The 18430-nt window shown below is 41.8% G+C and overlaps 1 protein-coding gene across 3 annotated transcripts in view; it reads right to left on the bottom strand.

The window, feature by feature from the left end:
- nvl (nuclear VCP like) overlaps nt 1-18430 on the bottom strand; it is a 148328-nt gene that overhangs the window by 105463 nt on the left and 24435 nt on the right. For 2 of the 3 annotated variants that reach the window (XM_086045707.1, XM_086045708.1), the window contains exons 4-7: nt 16436-16488; nt 12206-12296; nt 12058-12100; nt 7082-7282 (exon numbers count right to left, since the gene is read on the bottom strand). In XM_086045707.1, the coding sequence (XP_085901833.1) occupies nt 7082-7282; nt 12058-12100; nt 12206-12296; nt 16436-16488 (388 nt within the window). The remainder of the gene's footprint in view (nt 1-7081; nt 7283-12057; nt 12101-12205; nt 12297-16435; nt 16489-18430) is intronic. The other variant, XM_086045709.1, reaches the window with a different exon arrangement.

Below are 18430 nucleotides of genomic sequence, written 5' to 3'. Positions count from 1 at the left end.
CGTAGACACCGACTGCTGCGTCCGACGCTGGGGCTGTGCTCCCAGGGGCTCCCTCGGATTCCCCGCCACCCACGGCGACGACCTCGGCCGGGAACCCCATGTTGGGCGGGTCCGCCGGTGACACGGCCGTCCACTCACGCGTCGGGCTGCTCCGGGACGCGGTGTCCCGGTACAAGCGTGGTCGTCATCACCAGCATCATCGGCGACACTCACCGGTGTCATCCACCGTCATCACTCGGCCTCGGCGGAGCCATCCTGGACAGTGGGGTTGTGAATCTCCCGCCGGTGGTGAGTCCCTTGGCGTTCCCTCCTCACGTCACCCACCGACCACCGTTATAATTGGCGACAGCACCATTAGACGCACTCACTATCCCGGCTGCGTCACCCGCTGTTTTCCCGGAGCGAAAGTCATGGACATAGTTAACATCCTGCCGGGTGTTCTTGACTCTCTGCCATCATCCATTACCCGGCTCATCGTTCACGTTGGGACAAACGAGACAATACGCCGACAGTCTGAGCAGACGAAGAGAGACTTTCACGCCCTCTTTGCCTTGTTAAGGACCTGCGGTCTGTCGGTCTGGGTGAGTGGCATTGTCTCGCGGAGTCGAGCGCTTCAGCCGCCTTTTAAGCTTGAACACGTGAATCACTAGCTCCCCCTGCAGGCCCTCATTATCATTACCACTATCGGACAACTTTCCCATTGAAACCATCACCGGCAGACGCTTCCCTTGCACACACAAACAACGTGGTTTTAACAGTGGTAATCTAGTATATGTTAATACTGCTCATTCGTACCACCATGAGCGCACGTCCAGCACAATAAATAATCTGGCCGTGCTGAACGTGCGCTCCCTTTTAAACAAAACTTTTATCATAAACGACCTGATTTTAGACAATAATTTACATGGTATACTTTTGTCTGAGACATGGCCTTGGTACAGATGCTCCAGTTGCTCTCAACGAGGCTTGCCCACCGAATTTTAACTTTTTATTTTCTACAAGGGATGGCAAAAGAGGAGGCGGGACTGCATCAATTTTTATTAATACTCTTTTATCAAAGGAGATCATTTTTAGCAGCTATTTATCGTTTGAACACCATGCCTTTGTTTTTAGCAGTCCCCCTATTCTCTGCATTACCGTTTATAGACCTCCCCATCATTCCACTTCTTTTATTAGAGAATTTTCAGAATTCTTATCCATTTTATATTCCAGTTATAACAGGATTTTAATAACTGGCGATTTTAATATACACATGGACAACATCTCGGACCCACTATCCAGAGATTTTTCAAACCTTTTAAACTGCTTGGATTTTAAACAGCACGTCTTGCAGCCAACTCACAACAGAGGACACACCCTGGATTTGGTTATAACCTATGGCTTGTCTGCTGGTGTGTCCTCTGTTGTTGACTTGGCAGTGTCAGACCACTACTGTGTCTATTTTAACATCGCCAGTTTTAACCATCTAGCAGTCCCAGTCAGAACAGTGAAGAAACGCTACCTATCTTCTGAGGTGGCTGCAAATTTTATCGAGATCTTAAAAAGCACTCCTGCTGACATGTTACCTGCACCCTGTGATCTTATTGTTGACAATTTTAACCTACATCTTAAATCATCATTAGATTCAGTAGCTCCACTTTTAATTAAAACAACAAAAACAAAGACTGTACCCCGGTGGAGAAACAATGCTATCAAAATATCAAAGAGAAAATGCAGGAGTGCAGAGAGGAGGTGGAGAAAAAGTAAACTTACAGTACACTATGAAATTTTATGCGAACAACTGAAATCCTACAATAAAACAGTAAAACTGGCAAGATCTTCCTATTTCTCAAACCTCATTACAGTCAATAAAAACAACCCCAGGGTTCTCTTCTCCACCTTTGAACTTTTAACTAGTTCTGATTTTAATAAGTCCCCACAGAGACCAACAGATGCTCTCTGTGAGGACTTTGCAGACCACTTCAGAAGTAAAATCGATGACATAAGATCCAGTCTTTTAGCCCGTCAAAACACAAGTTTTAATAAACCCGGACAATCATATTTACATGAGGAAACACTGGAAAGTTTTGCCCTGGTTGATGCAAGGACACTTGTTCGAGTTTTCTCCCAGGTAAACCCAACAACCTGCCTTTTGGATCCAATTCCCACATTTCTTTTTAAGACATTTTATGGATTTTTTGAAGAACAAATTTTGAATATAGTCAATTGCTCTCTTCAGACAGGCGTCTTCCCCGCTGCCTTTAAAACGGCGGTGGTGAAGCCCCTTCTGAAGAAGAGCAGTTCTGACCCAAGCGTTTTTAATAATTACAGACCCGTATCCAACTTACCGTTTTTAAGTAAGATTTTAGAAAAACTGGTTTTCATCCAGTTTAATCATTTTTTAAATACAAATAATATTTTGGAGAAATATCAATCTGGTTTTAGGATGAACCACAGTACGGAGACTGCTCTTTTAAGGATTTTAAATGATATTAGGTGCACTGCAGACGTGAGAAAACTCACAGTCTTGGTGCTACTGGATCTAAGCGCTGCTTTTGATACAGTAGATCACCAAATTTTATTAAATAGACTTAAAAATCGAGTGGGCATCTCTGGTACTGTTTTTGACTGGTTTTATTCCTATCTCACAGACCGATATTTCTTTGTAAGTATGGATACTTGTTCCTCCAAAACTCATGAAATTAAATGTGGGGTTCCTCAAGGTTTGATTTTAGGCCCCCTACGTTTTAATCTTTATATGCTTCCCCTCGGGGATGTCATCAGGGGACACGGCATCAGCTTTCACAGCTATGCTGATGACACGCAGCTGTATATTGCCGTGTCTCCTGATGACACAGGACCCATTGATACCCTTTTAAATTGCATTTTAGATATCAAGTCATGGATGGCAGATAATTTCCTACAGCTCAATCAGGACAAGACTGAGGTTTTAGTTATCGGTCCCGAAGGTCAGAGAGAGAAGCTTTTACCAAAACTACACATTTTTAATCCCTCACATTGTGTGAAGAACCTTGGCGTCATTTTTGACTCTGAGCTCAGTTTTATTCCTCATATTAAAAATGTAACCAAGATTGGTTTTTATCACCTTAAGAATATCGCCAGAGTCCGCCCGTTTCTCTCTCAGGCTAACACGGAAGTGCTGATGCATGCCTTTATTTCCTGTCGTTTAGATTACTGTAATGCCCTGCTCTCTGGCCTCCCGAAAAAGAGCATTTCACCACTGCAACTACTGCAGAATTCAGCCGCTCGGGTGCTGACGAGAACCAGAGGGCGGGAGCACATTACGCCAGTTTTGACATTGCTGCATTGGCTCCCTGTGTGTTTCAGGATCGATTTTAAAGTACTTTTATTAGTTTATAAATGTGTTAATGGTCTTGGGCCATCTTATTCATCTGATTTGCTTTTATCATACCAGCCCTCGCGGATCCTGAGGTCCTCTGGCGACGGCCTTTTATTTATTCCAAGGGTGAGGACCAAAATGCATGGCGAGGCTGCATTCAGCCGTTTTGGTCCTCACCTTTGGAATAGCCTGCCAGAGGACGTCAGGTCTGCAGAGACTGTTGATATTTTTAAGAGGAAGCTCAGGACACACCTTTTTAGTTCGGCTTTCAACAACTTTTAAATAATTTATCTTTTCTTTTGATTGAAGATAATTCTATGTTTTGCTTTGAATGTTTTAAAGCACTTTGAGTTGCATTTTTATGTATGAAAAGTGCTATATAAATAAAATGTGATTGATTGATTGATTGATTGATGGAAGTAGGGTTGTCACGATACCAAATTTCTGTTTCGATACCGATACCAATATGTATTTCGATACTTTTTGCAAACAGGTTAAACACTCAAATGTCAATATTTTCCTTTATTTTAAAACAGACCCTGGGAACAATAACTTTAATAGCTTTCTCTACTGAATATATTGGCACTTGATCCGTACAGATAAACTCAGCTACTGCCCTGCTGAGCCTTTTAGCATCTTTGCTGTCCTTTGGGTACTTCATATGCTGTTGAAAGACATATTGGAGAGTAGATTGCTTCTGACTTCTGTTGTTGGTGAATAAAGAATCAACTTGACTTGAAACCCGAGAAAGTACGGTACTTTAATTAACATACAATACCAAACATTATTTATATAGCGCATTTCATAACAGCTAGAGTGATCATTTTAATTTGAATATCATCGCTGTATTTTACTTATTATTCAAAGGGTTTGTGTTTTGAAACTATACATGAAACATTTAATGGACATGACTAGAAAAATAAATTGAGGCTCATTATATCATCTAGAATAGGATTAGATATTGTGGGCTAATAAAACATAATCAACATAATATCTAAGTTATATAATATTCATGCATTAACTGGTTATAGGCGGCACGGTGGTCGACTGGTTAGCACGTCCGCCTCACAGTTCAGAGGTCGTGGGTTCGATCCCGGCTCCGGCCTCCCTGTGTGGAGTTTGCATGTTCTCCCCGTGCCTGCGTGGGTTTCCTCCGGGTACTCCGGTTTCCTCCCACATTCCAAAAACATGCATGGTAAGTTGATTGGACTCCCTAAATTGCCCCTAGGTGTGATTGTGAGTGCGGATGTTTGTCTCTGTGTGCCCTGCGATTGGCTGGCAACCAGTTCAGGGTGTCCCCCGCCTACTGCCCAAAGACAGCTGGGATAGGCTCCAGCACGCCCCGCGACCCTTGTGAGGATAAGCGGTACAGATAATGAATGGATGGATAATTGGTTATATAAATATTTTAAGAATGTAATTACAAATATATATTTTTAAGTATTTACTAACCATGGATCTGTTCAGGGGTTGAAAGTGTCTTTTTGGCGTACCCAACAACTGGCGAGTAGATAGAACATTTCTACTAGACATATATTTTTTTTTTACCAGACAATACAGTAATATAAAATTGTCATTTGTTAGAATTACTTTTTCATATGTTGGTCTAAAATTATGTTCAATCAAAGCAATCACATTGTGCCTCTTGACAATATTTTACTAAAAGCTGCTACACAAGAAAGATATGATGGACTTCCCCCCCCCCTTTTTTTTTTTTAAGACCACTGGTCTTAATAAATTACTAAACAAATACAAAAATCAATCACACTTGGTGAATAAAACAAATGTCACCCCCTGAATATGTTGTAACTCTCTGTATGTCGGCTACTGAAAGTTTACGACTGGGCTGGGAGAAGCTTTATACTAATTTCATTGACATTATAGTGCAGTGAACTGGTGAACAACATTATCACCTGTCGTTCTTGACAGAAGTCGCGGAACAAATTTGCATGGTTGTCCATCAAATGTTTGGACAAATTTTACATGTTGCCTCCCTTCACGAGGCAAACTTTTCGCGAGGTTGACTTTGTGCTCCGCTTGCACTGCGGTGCTTCTGCGTTCAGTGGCTCGCCTTTGTCATTCAGTTTGAACTCCAAGTACTTTCACACCGTACGGGTCCCCGTTTTATCACCGAGTACGGGCTTTTCTGCAGCTGCCATTTCTGTTCCTCATTGTCTTCTACCTGCTTTGTTTGCGTAACTTCACTTTCTCTCTCTGCCTGTGAGCATTCTAAGGAGGCGGAGGCGCGTGGGCAACTACGTGTCACTCACTGGTCTCGCGCTTAAAGAGACCGGCTCCAATTTACCAATTCAATACAATTAAATAAAAGTACAGTTTGTTTTTAAATGCGGGTATAGTATGGTTTTAAAAACTCCAGTATTGTGGTACTATACTGATACCGGTATACCGTGCAATCCATGGAAGCCCTGCTTTTAGAGGTGACACACTTGTGTGTCCAACACACACTCTGTTTTGCTCCCGCTGCTTTCTTAAAAACATACGTTAGAATGCTTGCTAGCATATGATTAAGCTTGCATGCATGCTACCGTGTGTTTTAAGCTATTGTATGTTTTACCATGCCTGCGCCCAATAATACCCTATGTATGTGTTAAATACAGAAATAGCACCCGTTACTGAGACTGCACCTTTTAATACGGTGCGCCTTTTGGTCGTGAAAATGGGGTACTTTACTACTGTTCTCGCTTACATGAGGATTTCAATTTGTAAAACTGGTCGAGAGATGGAAACGCACTCATATGGATCAAATTCAAGTAATTCATTGGCCATTTTACAAAAGTAAGGTCAAGAAACACATGCACAAAAAACAAATTATTTTTATTTTGACCAATTTTGCTCTATGGTTGTGGGCTACAATGTCAAGACAACATGAGACACCTACGCTTTTGTGACAACTGCACTGCAAAACTGTGTGGTTATATTTTTGTGCTTTTTGTTTTATTTCAATCAACACATATTTCTACATAGGAGTTGGGAAAGACCCGACTCGCCATTTCACTTTAGCGATTAGCACGCTTAGCGACTCCTTGCTCGCCTCCTTTATGAAAACACATGGTATAAATAATGTATGTGCTGCTACAGCGCAATCTAGTTTGGCGCCAAGCATTCCCACTTTAACTCGGGTTTGGAATCACTGCCACAAAATAAAATCTCTAGTTTACCGATTACACCAACCATGAACAGCACAGGCGTTAACCTTTTTTTTTTTTTTTTTTTTTAATATATAGTTATGTTTTTTTTAAATTTTTTTTATAACATAATAGCTCGGCTAATCCCCCGACGCACACCACTTCCTAGTCAAGAGACTAGGCATGGCAGCCCTAGGTAGGCTAGTCAAATGGCCAGGCCATGGCAGTGCTGGTGTTAAAGTATGAGACCCAGAAGCCACCACCCTGCTTTGCAATGCTGGTTTTAGGAATAAATGCTCTGCTTTGTATTTTCTACTACACTACTGAATGTTAATGTTCGTCATAATACTTGTACTCGGAGTGCTAAACATGTTTGAGAACCACTCATATAGTATTCAATTAACCTAACACATGGAAGGAAACCTAAGTATTTGAAGGAAAATTGACACAAGCACTGGGAGAGGCTGCAAACTCCAGACAGAAAGGCCGGAAATGAGATTTGAACCCCCAACTTCAGAACTGTGAGGTAGGCGTGCGAACCACAAGGTACCACTGTAAGAAAAGTGTTTTTCACAAAGGGTACATTCACACTTACATTTACTGCATCAATCGGCTGATCTTCACTTAGGTCAATGAAGATGTTGGTCTTTGAAGAACCTTTGCCTCGATCAATGAACCACCCTCCTGTGGACACTTTACTTGCATGAGGCAGCTCTCCCATAGTGGAGTAAGTGCTGGAATCAGAGTTTCCCTTCCGGTATAGAGATGTAAGAGAGCTGTTCATGTGACTGATGTTCTGCAGGAGGTGATAGACAGTCATTGATTAATTTCAATGTCTTTTGTTTTGGGGCTGCGGGTGGGGGTGGGGGTTGGATTGGGGAGAACTTTGTCTCCTCCATCAGCAAATAGTGTGAGTCAGTCAGTTATATTACTATATGTAATACATTGAATACTACCAGTTAGTTACCATCATTCAAGTAATTTATGGATAGTATGTTAAAAATTGATGGATAGTATATTACACATGTTAAATATTTTCTCTGAATTGTAATATTTTACACATTTTCGCTGAATTTTAAAGTTGCCATACTTAGGAAAACTCTGCAGAACTGTACGTATAGAGTATGTTCTACGAAAGTGTTTAATTGATTGACAGTGCCAAAATAAGACTTATTTTTAAAAAAAAATCTTAATAGGCCCACTTTCCATTGCCAAATTAATTTTTTTCACTAGCATGACTAGCATTTTTTCCACATAAAAGTAAAAAAGACTGAAATAAAACAGAGCAAGAGGCTTCTGATAAGCTTTGCCATGACTTTTGTGCGAAGATGTATTTTGGCCTAATCAAATGATTAGTGGTGTGACTAAATGCAAAATTTGAAGGGAATTGCACAAATTATGATACAAGTATGAAAGTTGGTATATTTGCTGATATATATATATATACATATATATACATATACATATATATATACATATACATATATATACATATATATACATACATATACATATACATACATATATATACATATACATACATATATATACATATACATACATATATATACATATATACATATACATACATACATATATATACATATACATACATACATATATATATATATATACATACATATATATATATATATATATACTTATATATATATACTTATATATATACTTATATATATATACTTATATATATATATATATATACTTATATATATATACATATATATATACATATATACACACACACACACACACACATATATGTATATATTAGGGGTGGGAACCTCTGGGTACCTCACGATACGGTACGATACGATTTGCGATACAAGGCTCACGATAACGATTATCTCATGATATGACGATACAGCGATTATCGATATATTGGTCAGAAATCAATCCACAATAATATACGATACTACTATTCAAAAATTTGTTATTCAAAGAAAATATTTTTTGTACCATTACTGAATAATAGTATGAAATTCAAGTGCACATTTTTATAAACAAATCTTACATACAGAAACACTTTATTGTTGCAACAGTTTTGCAAACAAAATGAGTGTCTTAACTCATTCTATCCCAATGACATTTATATTTCATTTCACAGTGGGTCAGAAAAAGTCTGGTACTGAATGAGTTAGACACTATTGTACAATAGTGCAACATGTCAGGAACATTCCCATTCTGTTCTATTTATAAACAGTGACAATTGTTTTGTAACATTGCTGTAAAATGCAAATCTACTGCATAGCCTCTACCTGCAGATTTACAGGGAAAAAAGAAAATCAAAGAATAACTTTAATAAGGAATGTAGAATCCAACAAACATTTGCAATGTGAGCATCATTGTGGAATTCATGCAATTCACAGGTTTCAAGCACATCTGATTTGAGTTTCCAATCGCTGATAAAATGCGTGGTGGTGGCAATAAATGACAGTGTGTCCCTCCCATTCAATGCCTGAACTCTGGTTGTTGTAATTGTTTTCTCAGTGAAACGCTTAAAAATATACACACAGATGCTGTGCGTGATCGACTTTGTCACGGGAGAATTAAAAGCGAGTTTTGTTTGCAGTTGAGGACCCGCACTGGTCTGGCCAGGAGGCAAATCTAACAGTCTTTGGGTGGCTTTTTTACTTGCGACTGGTGCTGTGCGATGCTGCTGTAAGTGGCTGTGCATATTGGCCGTGTTTCAGTGCACCTTACGTTTTTGTGAGACAGTTCTTGTACAGAGCAAATTATTTCGCCAGCTTAGTTCCATCCGTATTACTGTAAAGTCCGAAATGCAGCCACACCTTCTGTATGATGCCGGCGCATCTTTTAACTTAAGTTTTTCGCCCGCTAAAGCCATGTTCTCTCCCATTGTTTGTCTTCTTCGCCTGATGACTTCCGACCGCTTCCCCGCCGCTCCACTGCGGCGTGCCCCTAGTGGACCGCCAAGTAATTGCCCAATAAGCAATGAACAATAAAGTAGTCTTTACAACGGCCGTATATTAATTTAAAATTTCGATACTTGGCGGAGGCGTATCAATAATTGATCGGAAGACAAAACATTGTGATGTATCACCATATCGAGATTTTGTCACACTCCTAATATACATATGCACATACATACATACACATACATACATACATACATACAGATTCATACATACATTACATACACATACATACATACATACATACTAGGGCTGCACGATATTGGAAAAAAATGACATTGCGATTTTTGGGGGATTTGCGATATATATTGCAATATTAACAACAGAAGAATTTTCACCAGATGACTTGAATAGATTTGTTTTTTTTAATAATTTGGCTAACTCCCCATGACATCATTGTATTCATATAATATTGTTTAATCCAGACTAAAGAGGTTCATCTGTGAATGATGATTGCTGTATATAAAAGGGGTCACGGAGGCCATGTCTCTGTAACATAATAGATTTAACATTATATTTCACACTTCAATGTAAACAGCAGCAAAATATTAAAAATATTTTAAACAAAAAAATAAAAGAGCAGGTGCACCAGTCCCTTAAGTCATTTCCAAAAAATAGAAGAAAATAAAAAACCTACTAAAAGGGAGGTGTAATTAGCACCTGAGTTGTTTACAAAAATATAACATTAAGATAACAAACCTTTGTGAAACTGCAGCAAAGCTGTAAACAAATTAGAACACAAATATTTAAAATTAAAGCGCAGGTGCATTAGTCCCCTGAGTTGTTCACAAAAATATAACAATAACCAAAACGGTCTATAAAACATACTGCATCCGTGATTTGTCGGTGCTGTTTAGACTTGTTTTATGAGTAGATGAAGTTTCACCTCGGGTCCAACTTCTTAGTTTGAACTGGTCATACAGGGGCTTGTGAAGGCGATTGCAGCAACAACGGTGAGGCACTGTTGGCAAAGGATGTTTTTTGTTCTGAATCTTCCTTTTTATAGCCGAAATACTTTCATATATTTCGAATGTTGACTTTCTTTTGGGGACTAAATCCACTGCCGCTTCTGCCGCTGTCGTCTCCTCCTCCATGGCGCCTGTTAAGGCCCTGATACACCAAACCGACGTCGGAGGTCGTGAAGCGTTGTGGCGTCTTTATGCGCCGACTGATTGGTATAGTGGCCACCGTCGTAGTGTCGTAACCTGTCTGTAAGCGTCTTGGGGGCGTTTGCGCATGTTGAATCGGCGTCGCCAGTTGTGATATTTGATCACTCTGATTGGCTGTTAGCTAGCAAATCAGCGCGCGGAGCACCAACGGGAAGTGACAAATGCGCAAAAACAGTGAGCACACCTCCGCTGCCTTAATCTTCTTAAAAGTACATGGGCGAGAGGTGACAATGTAAGTATTTCATAATACCGTGTCCAGAACGTGATGGTTTACTTCGCGTGGGAGTTCATCGCGAGCGAAGAATAGAGCTGAATGCATTGTTTACGTTTTTATAATTCGCCCCCGGCCAACATCTTTCCAGTTGGAGTTTTCTAACCATGAGAAATGGTGACTACCGCCGCCAATTACATCTTATGCATGCGCAGAAGGTACTTTAATGGTCAGCGTCGCTGTCTGTTGTTGCGGTGTATTGTATACAACCGGCCGGACGCCACAGGGGGTAAGCGTCTGTCACTGTTGGCCAGCGTCTTTTTGGTGTATCAGGGCCTTTAGTGTTTTCAGAGCAGACAGCAGTGGCTGTGAGAGTGGAGGGGGAGGGGCCGGTGACTGATTGGCAGGAGGGAGAGGGGGAGGGGGAGGGGCCGGTGACTGATGGGCAGAAGGGAGGGGGTGAGGGATTTTTTTTTACAATAAATAAAATATGTGATTGACTATGAGTTAAGTATGAAAAAATGCAATTAACTATGATTAAATATTTTAATCGCTTGACAGCACTAATATATATATATATATATATATATATATACAGTATATATATTTATTAGGAGTGTGACTGTTTTTGTATTCGTCCCAAACCATTTCGGTGACCATTGACCATGGTCACAAGAGCCGGGGTGGAGCACGAGCTGTCCTCTGCTGCTTTTATAATTAAGTAAAAGATACTAGTTGGTAAGTGCTACCTGACTATCTGCAACATCATTCTATCCATACAAGAAAGGGTGTTTTCCTGTGTTTAATCTTTTTTATCATTATTATCATTATTATTATTATTATTATTATTAATGAACAACCCTAATGCGCAGGTTTTTATTCTATTTTGTGCATTTATAACAGGGAACGTTTTTTGCTTAATAGCAAATTGAATTGTAACTTGCTCTCTGTTCAAACTAAAAAAGGTCTTATGCATTTGAGACTTATTGCTGTACCGAACCTGTACCGAACAGTGACCCCCATACCGAGGTACGTACCGAACCGTGACTTTTGTGAACCGTTACACCCGATATATATACGCACGCGCGCACACACACGCACACCCCCACACACACACACACACTTGTATATAGAACTAATTGGGGAACCCTGGCATGGAGCGAAACAGACTTAATTGGTATTTGTATTGTATGTTCTTGTAATGCATTTTCTCACTGAGTTGTGGAAGTTAACTTACAGTATTCTCCAGTATATCTTCTGAACTGCTGCAGCTGTCGTCACTATGGAGACCAAACGCAATGATTAAAGCACACATGCATGTCCCCACACAGACGTCCAAATATGTGCACATATCCTCATACACACAACTACAGTACATAAATTACCTAGATTCATTGTGGATGTGCTTGGCTCGCTTTGTCGGGTGGGTATTTTCCAGATCATTCATCCCAGACTCCGTTTTTATTGCTTGGTATACTAGGAGCAAAGTGGTAGGGAAATCCACATGAGAAAGCTACATCATATGCATTGAAATAAATCACACTTTCATGTAAATATTTTCCAAAACAGCAATTTGAATATGTCACCAGAAATGTTCCCTCTAATTCCCCATGCATCTGAGCATTCACAAAACTCCCTGAGCATTCCTTGGACCACGGTGAGCAACATCAGACTTCCCCATGGCAGCCATCCAAAGCCTGAGACAATAACATGTTACATGATGTAGTTATGTTACAAAATAAGTTACATTTTTGGGGCTTTTTTTCTGTATTGTAAAATTTGTTTTTGTAAATCGGCCCTAATTGACTCACTTATGCATTTGAGACTTATTGCTTGATAGAAATAAAAAACAAATGGAAGAACAACAGGGTGTGAGCTGGGTAGAGTTAAAAGGCAGGGGGCTTGGCGGTCCAATCCTCGGCTAAAGAATCTAACTCTTGGGACATGGAATGTGACCACTCTGGCAGGGAAGAAACCTGAGCTGGTGTGCGAGTCAGAGAAGTTCCAACTCTGTAAAGTTGGGCTCGCCTCCCCGCATAGCTTGGACTCTGGTAACTGTCCTCTCGAAAGGGGGTGGATACTTTATACTTCATTGAACCCCGGCTTGGCGCCTGTATGTTGGGGTTCACCCCGGTGAACGAGAGAGTAGCCTCCATTCGCTTTCGAGTGGGGGGATGGGTCTTCACTGTTGTTTGTACCTATACACCAACAACAGTTAAGAGTACCCACCATTTTAAGAGTCTTTGCAGGGTGTGCTGGAGAGCACACCCCCTGGGGACTCCATTGTTCTACTGGGGTACTTGAATGGTCACGTGAGCAATGACAGTGAGACCTGGAAGGGCGTGACTGTGAGGAACGGCCACCCCAATTTGGATCCAAGTGGTGTTCTCCCTCGAATTCTGTGCTCGTTACGGATTGTCCATAACGATCACTATCTTCAAACATAAGGGTTTCTATATATGCACTTGGCACCAGGACACCCTAGGCCGCAGTTCGATAATCAACTTTGTGGTTGTGTCATCGGATTTGCGGCCACTTATTTTGGACATTCGGGTGAAGAGAGGGGCGGAGCCAACAATTGAATCACCACATGGTGGTCTGTTGGCTCCAATGGTGTGGGAACATGCCGATCCAACCTGAGAAACCCAAACGTATTGTGAGGGTTTGCTGGGAGCATATGGCAGAATCCCGTCAGAAAGAGTGTCAACTACCACGTACTGGTACGTATCCCGTGCAGCACTACTAAGTCTTTTTCATGCATGCCTCTGTTTATTTCAGCAAGAAAATGCCAAACCACAATGCACGTGGTACAACAATGTAGCTTCATAATAAAAGAGTGTGGGCCATAGACTGGCCTGCCTGCAGTCCAGCCGGTCCGCCTATCATTTTAAACGGGCTTCAGTTAATTTCAACCAACTTTCACTGGCACCGCTAGAGCGTGGAAATCCCAGAGGAGCGACGGTTCAAGGATCCAGTAGCAGGGGACCCACTGGCGTTCGTCCGGTTGATAGCCCTCCCAATCGACCAGATACTAGAGCCCCCGGCCCCTGCGCAGAGAGTCCATGATTTCTTTGACTGTGTATACTGGATCACCATCGATAAGCTGCGGAGGCAGCAGGGAAGCTGGAGGGGGAGCCACTGGACTGCAACCCAACGGTTTGATCAGCGAGACGTGGAACACTGGATAGATTTTCATGGTTGAGGGTAGGCGCAGCCTGACAGTCACAAGGTTCAAGAACTCCTCAACCTTGAAGGGCCCAACAAACCATGGTCCGAGCTTGTGGGACGTGCCGGCCAGGATCATGTCCTGACCAATCCTGTCCAGACTCTCTTACCAGGCAGGTAAGACAGCACGGAGCGTCGTCACCGGTCCGCGATCCAACGGTTGTGGGATGCTGTGGGGAAAAGCGGCAATCTGGTCTTCCTCCAAAATTGGTGGGCACGCCGCAAGTGGAGCTGGATCGACGGGTGCTCCTCCTGACCTCCTTGGGAAGGAAACAAGAGAGGCTGAGAGAAGCCGAGACGAAAGTGTTGTGGGCATGTTCCACCCAGGGGAAATGGGTGGCCCATGACGTCGGTCAATGGAGGCACATGCACCGGAGAGCCGCTTCCAGGTCCTGATTCATGTTCCATCCTTCCATTGGTTTCAGGGTGGTAACCAGAGGACAGGCTCGCCGTGGCTCCCATTATCCAGCAAAACTTGCTCCACACCTGGGACACAAACTGCTGACCCCGGTCAGATACCAGGTCTACATGAATGCCGTGGAGTCGGAAGACATGCTTGACCAGTAGCTGCGCTGTCTCAGGTGCTGAGGAGAGCTTGGGTAACGCCATGAAGTGAGCCAACTTTGAAAAACGGTCGACCATGGTAAGTATGACCGAGTGCCCCCTTGACAGGGGAAGACCAGTGATGAAGTCAAGTGACACATGGGACCACGGACGAGATGGAAATGGTAACGGGCAAAGCAATCTGACTTGTCACATGCGCAGGCCGAGCAGGCCCCGACAAAGTTTAAAATATCTTTCTTAAGCCCCGGCCACCAAAATTTCTGAGCGATGAGTAACTGCGATTAATGACAGAAGGGCAGACAATTCTGGACGCATGCTTCCACTGCAGTACCTTGGTGCAAAGCCTTGCCGGCTCGAACAATTTTCCAGCGGGGCAGTCCTCCAGAGTCCGGTCGTGTTATTGCACTTCAATTGCCTTTTTCTCGACCTCCCACTGTAGAACTCCCACAATGTAATGATCAGGAAGGATGAGTTCCGTCTATGTGGTATCATCAGCGGGATAATGGAGTCGTGAGAGGGCGTCTGGCTTCTGATTTCTGGAACCCTTGCGGAATGTTAAGAGGAAATTGTACCGTGTAAACAAGAGTAGCCACCTGGCTTGTCAAGAGCTCAAGCTCTTGGCGGCACGGATTTAAGCTAGATTCTTGTGTATAAAGTAAAAGGTTCTTTAGCTCATTCTAACCAATGTCTCCACTCCAGCAATGCAAAGACGATGGCAAGTAGTTTGCAAATTCCCACATAGTTGTTTGCCTCAGATGCACTGAGTCGCCAGGAGAAGGCGGCGCACGAGTGGAGCCTCTGGTCGGTCAGGGAGAGCTAGGACAGGATGGCCCCTACTCCTGAATCCCATGCGTCAACCTCGACCACAAAGGGAAAAACTGTGTTAGGTCAACACTGTTGGGTTCATAAATAACGGTTTAAGATTTGTAAATGCCACCTTGACAGTAGCCGACCATTTAAATAATTGAGGTTAGTCGGGTTAAGGGGGACACTTTTTGGCTATAGTTATGGATAAACCGGCGGTAAGAATGAGCAAAGCCCAAGAACCGTTGCAATTGTTTGCGGCTTTTGAGAACTGGGCCAGTCCACCACAGCCTGGGTTTTGGAGGGGTCAGCCCGTAATTGACCCTTCTCAATGGTGCTTTTCAAGGTAGAAATGTCCTTGAAGTTATGACTTTATAAAGAAAGAAAGAATCCCTCCTCGAACCAACCCTAGTGTGCCGAGTCCTGCTGACCATTGTGTTCAGCTTTTCATATGAAAACGTTTACAAGTGAGCCAGTGCCACAAAGGAGAAAATTCATACATTCAGCGAGACAATTCAACAATTGCAACATCGAATCGACAAAAGTAGTATGTCCGTCTTTATTTCTTGCTCAGCTCACCGGCGACTCACGAAGCTGTGCTCTCAGACTCCCTCGCAGAAAGTCTATTTTCATACAGATCTGCATGTACTATGATACAGCAAATGGCTCATTAAATTAGATATGAGGCTTTGATTGCTTCATCGAGACTTGGACAACTGGAGCGGAAAAAGTAATATGTCATTTATGGTAACCATGTGATTTCAGCAGATTGAGAGTATATTTTTAAAAGTTTGATACTATCGCTGTGCGTCAGACTAGCGACAAGAAGTTAGCACACTTCTGTAGCCCAAATGTGGAAACGTTGCATTCAAAAAGTCCATTGCTCACACGCACAGCTTAGAGGGAACATTGGTCACAAGAAAGTGTGTGAATTGTTTCATGTATAAAGAAACAATTTACATGAAAATTACAATAAAGCAAAATAGAAGGAAAGTTGGCACTATCCTTTCATTCATTCTTACCTTTCCCAACCTGGATTCTGAATGCCGTCTTGTTTCTTCTACCATACTCCATTCTACAGACATACCAATCACCAAACAAGATCTTGAGCACGATAAAAGAATGAAACGCCAGACTTCATCAGATCATTTTCATTTTCTGTTCATTACGATGCAATATAAAACATTGTCTAAATAACATGGTTGAATTTATTTTTTAAATAAACTTTAGTTATCTCTTTCATATGTGCCAGCACTGTGTATTGACAGGCAGAAAAATCTAAAGGCAAGGCATGGCAAGGCAGTTTTATTTATATAGCACATGTCATACACAAGGTAACTCAATGTGCTTCACACAAGCAAATACAACACATTTACACAACAAGCATTTACAAACGGAACAGTTAACAACTATTTCAAAAGCAAAGCAGAGAAGGCAAAAGCAGCCACGAAAACTACTAGAATGTACGTTAACAACATTTAAGCACATTAACAGAAAACTTTAAAAACATTTAAAAGTAAAGAAATAAAAGTGGGTTTCTAAAATAGGCAAAGGAAAAAAAATGATTTAAAATTGTCTACAGGACCTTAATCAAAGGTATGAGAAAAAAGCAAACTTTTTAACCTGGATTTAAAAGCATTTACACTCGGCTGACTTTACTTCTGTTGGCAGCTTATTCCATTTGTACGCAGTGTAACAGCTAAAGGCAGCTTCGCCATGTTTACCTTGAACTCTGAGTTCCACTAATTGACCCAAGTCTGCAGATACCTAGAGCCCTACAGGGTTTATACTCAATCAGCATTTCATTAATGTATTCATGACCCAAACCATTCAGTGATTTATAGACCAGTATCAAAATTTTAAAATCTATTCTACAGCTAATTGGGGGCAAGTGTAAAGCTTTTATGACTGGAGTAATATGTTCCGATCTCTTTGTTCTGGTAAGAACCCAAGTTGCAGCGTTCTGAATGAGCTGCAGCTGTTTGATGCTCTTTTGAGGGAGTAAGAAGACCATTAAATTGAACAACACAATACAATTTTATTTATATAGTGCATTTCATAACAGCTGGAGCTGTAACAAAGCACTTTACAAACAAACAAAAAATAATACTACTAATAATAAACAAAACAAGGCCATACTACACAAGTGTTGGTCAATAAATTAACATAAAACACTATATACAATTGACACCGAAAGGAGCCAAAAATGACAGGTCTGATCAAAAGCCAGGGAATAGAAGTGTGTCTTCTACTGGGTTTTAAAAGTGGACAGAGAGCGGGCTTGCCTAACATCCAATGGGAGGTCATTCCAAAGGGAAGGACCAGCAGTCAAAAAGGCTCGATCCCCTGAGGCTCCGCTTGGTCTTTTGCACATCGAGCAGCGCTTGGTCTGCAGACCTGAAGCTGCGGGGAAGGTGCGTAGGTGTGGAGGAGCTCACAGAGGTACGACGGGGCCAGGTGATTTAACGATTTATAGACAAATAGGAGAATCGTAAATCGAACCCTGTAATGCACTGGGAGCCAGTGAAGGGAGGCCAGAATTGGTGTTATATGCTCCATCCTCCGAGCTCTAGTTAGTAGGCAGGCAGCAGCATTTTGGACCAACTGGAGACGTTTGAGGGAAGACTGGCTGACTCCAAAATAAAGTGTATTACAATAATCTAGCAGAGATGTGACAAAGGCATGGATGACTGTTTCTAAGCGCTGATGGGAAAGGAGGAGCTTTACCTTAGCCAGCTGTCTAAGGTGAAAGAAGCTCGACTTTACAACAGCGCTGATTTGCTGGTCCAATTTAAAATCACTGTCCATTTTAAAACACAAGTTTAACACTGTTGGCTTTAGATATGAAGCCAGGGGGCCCAGGTCAATAAGATGGGATGTAGACGAGCCACTGGGACCGAAAAACATAACTTCTGTTTTCTTTTAATTGAAATTTAAGAAATTCAGTGACATCCAGTCTTTGATATCCTCTAGGCAGGACAAAAGAGGTCTTATGGAGAGTGTGTCTTTTTTGCTCA

Source organism: Filicampus tigris, chromosome 11 (genome assembly GCF_054856515.1).
Source record: "Filicampus tigris isolate MCC_2025a chromosome 11, RoL_Ftig_1.0, whole genome shotgun sequence".
NCBI lineage: Eukaryota > Metazoa > Chordata > Actinopteri > Syngnathiformes > Syngnathidae > Filicampus > Filicampus tigris.
The sequence above is the reverse complement of the archived record's forward strand: the minus strand, read 5'-3'. Positions and strand labels throughout refer to the sequence as shown.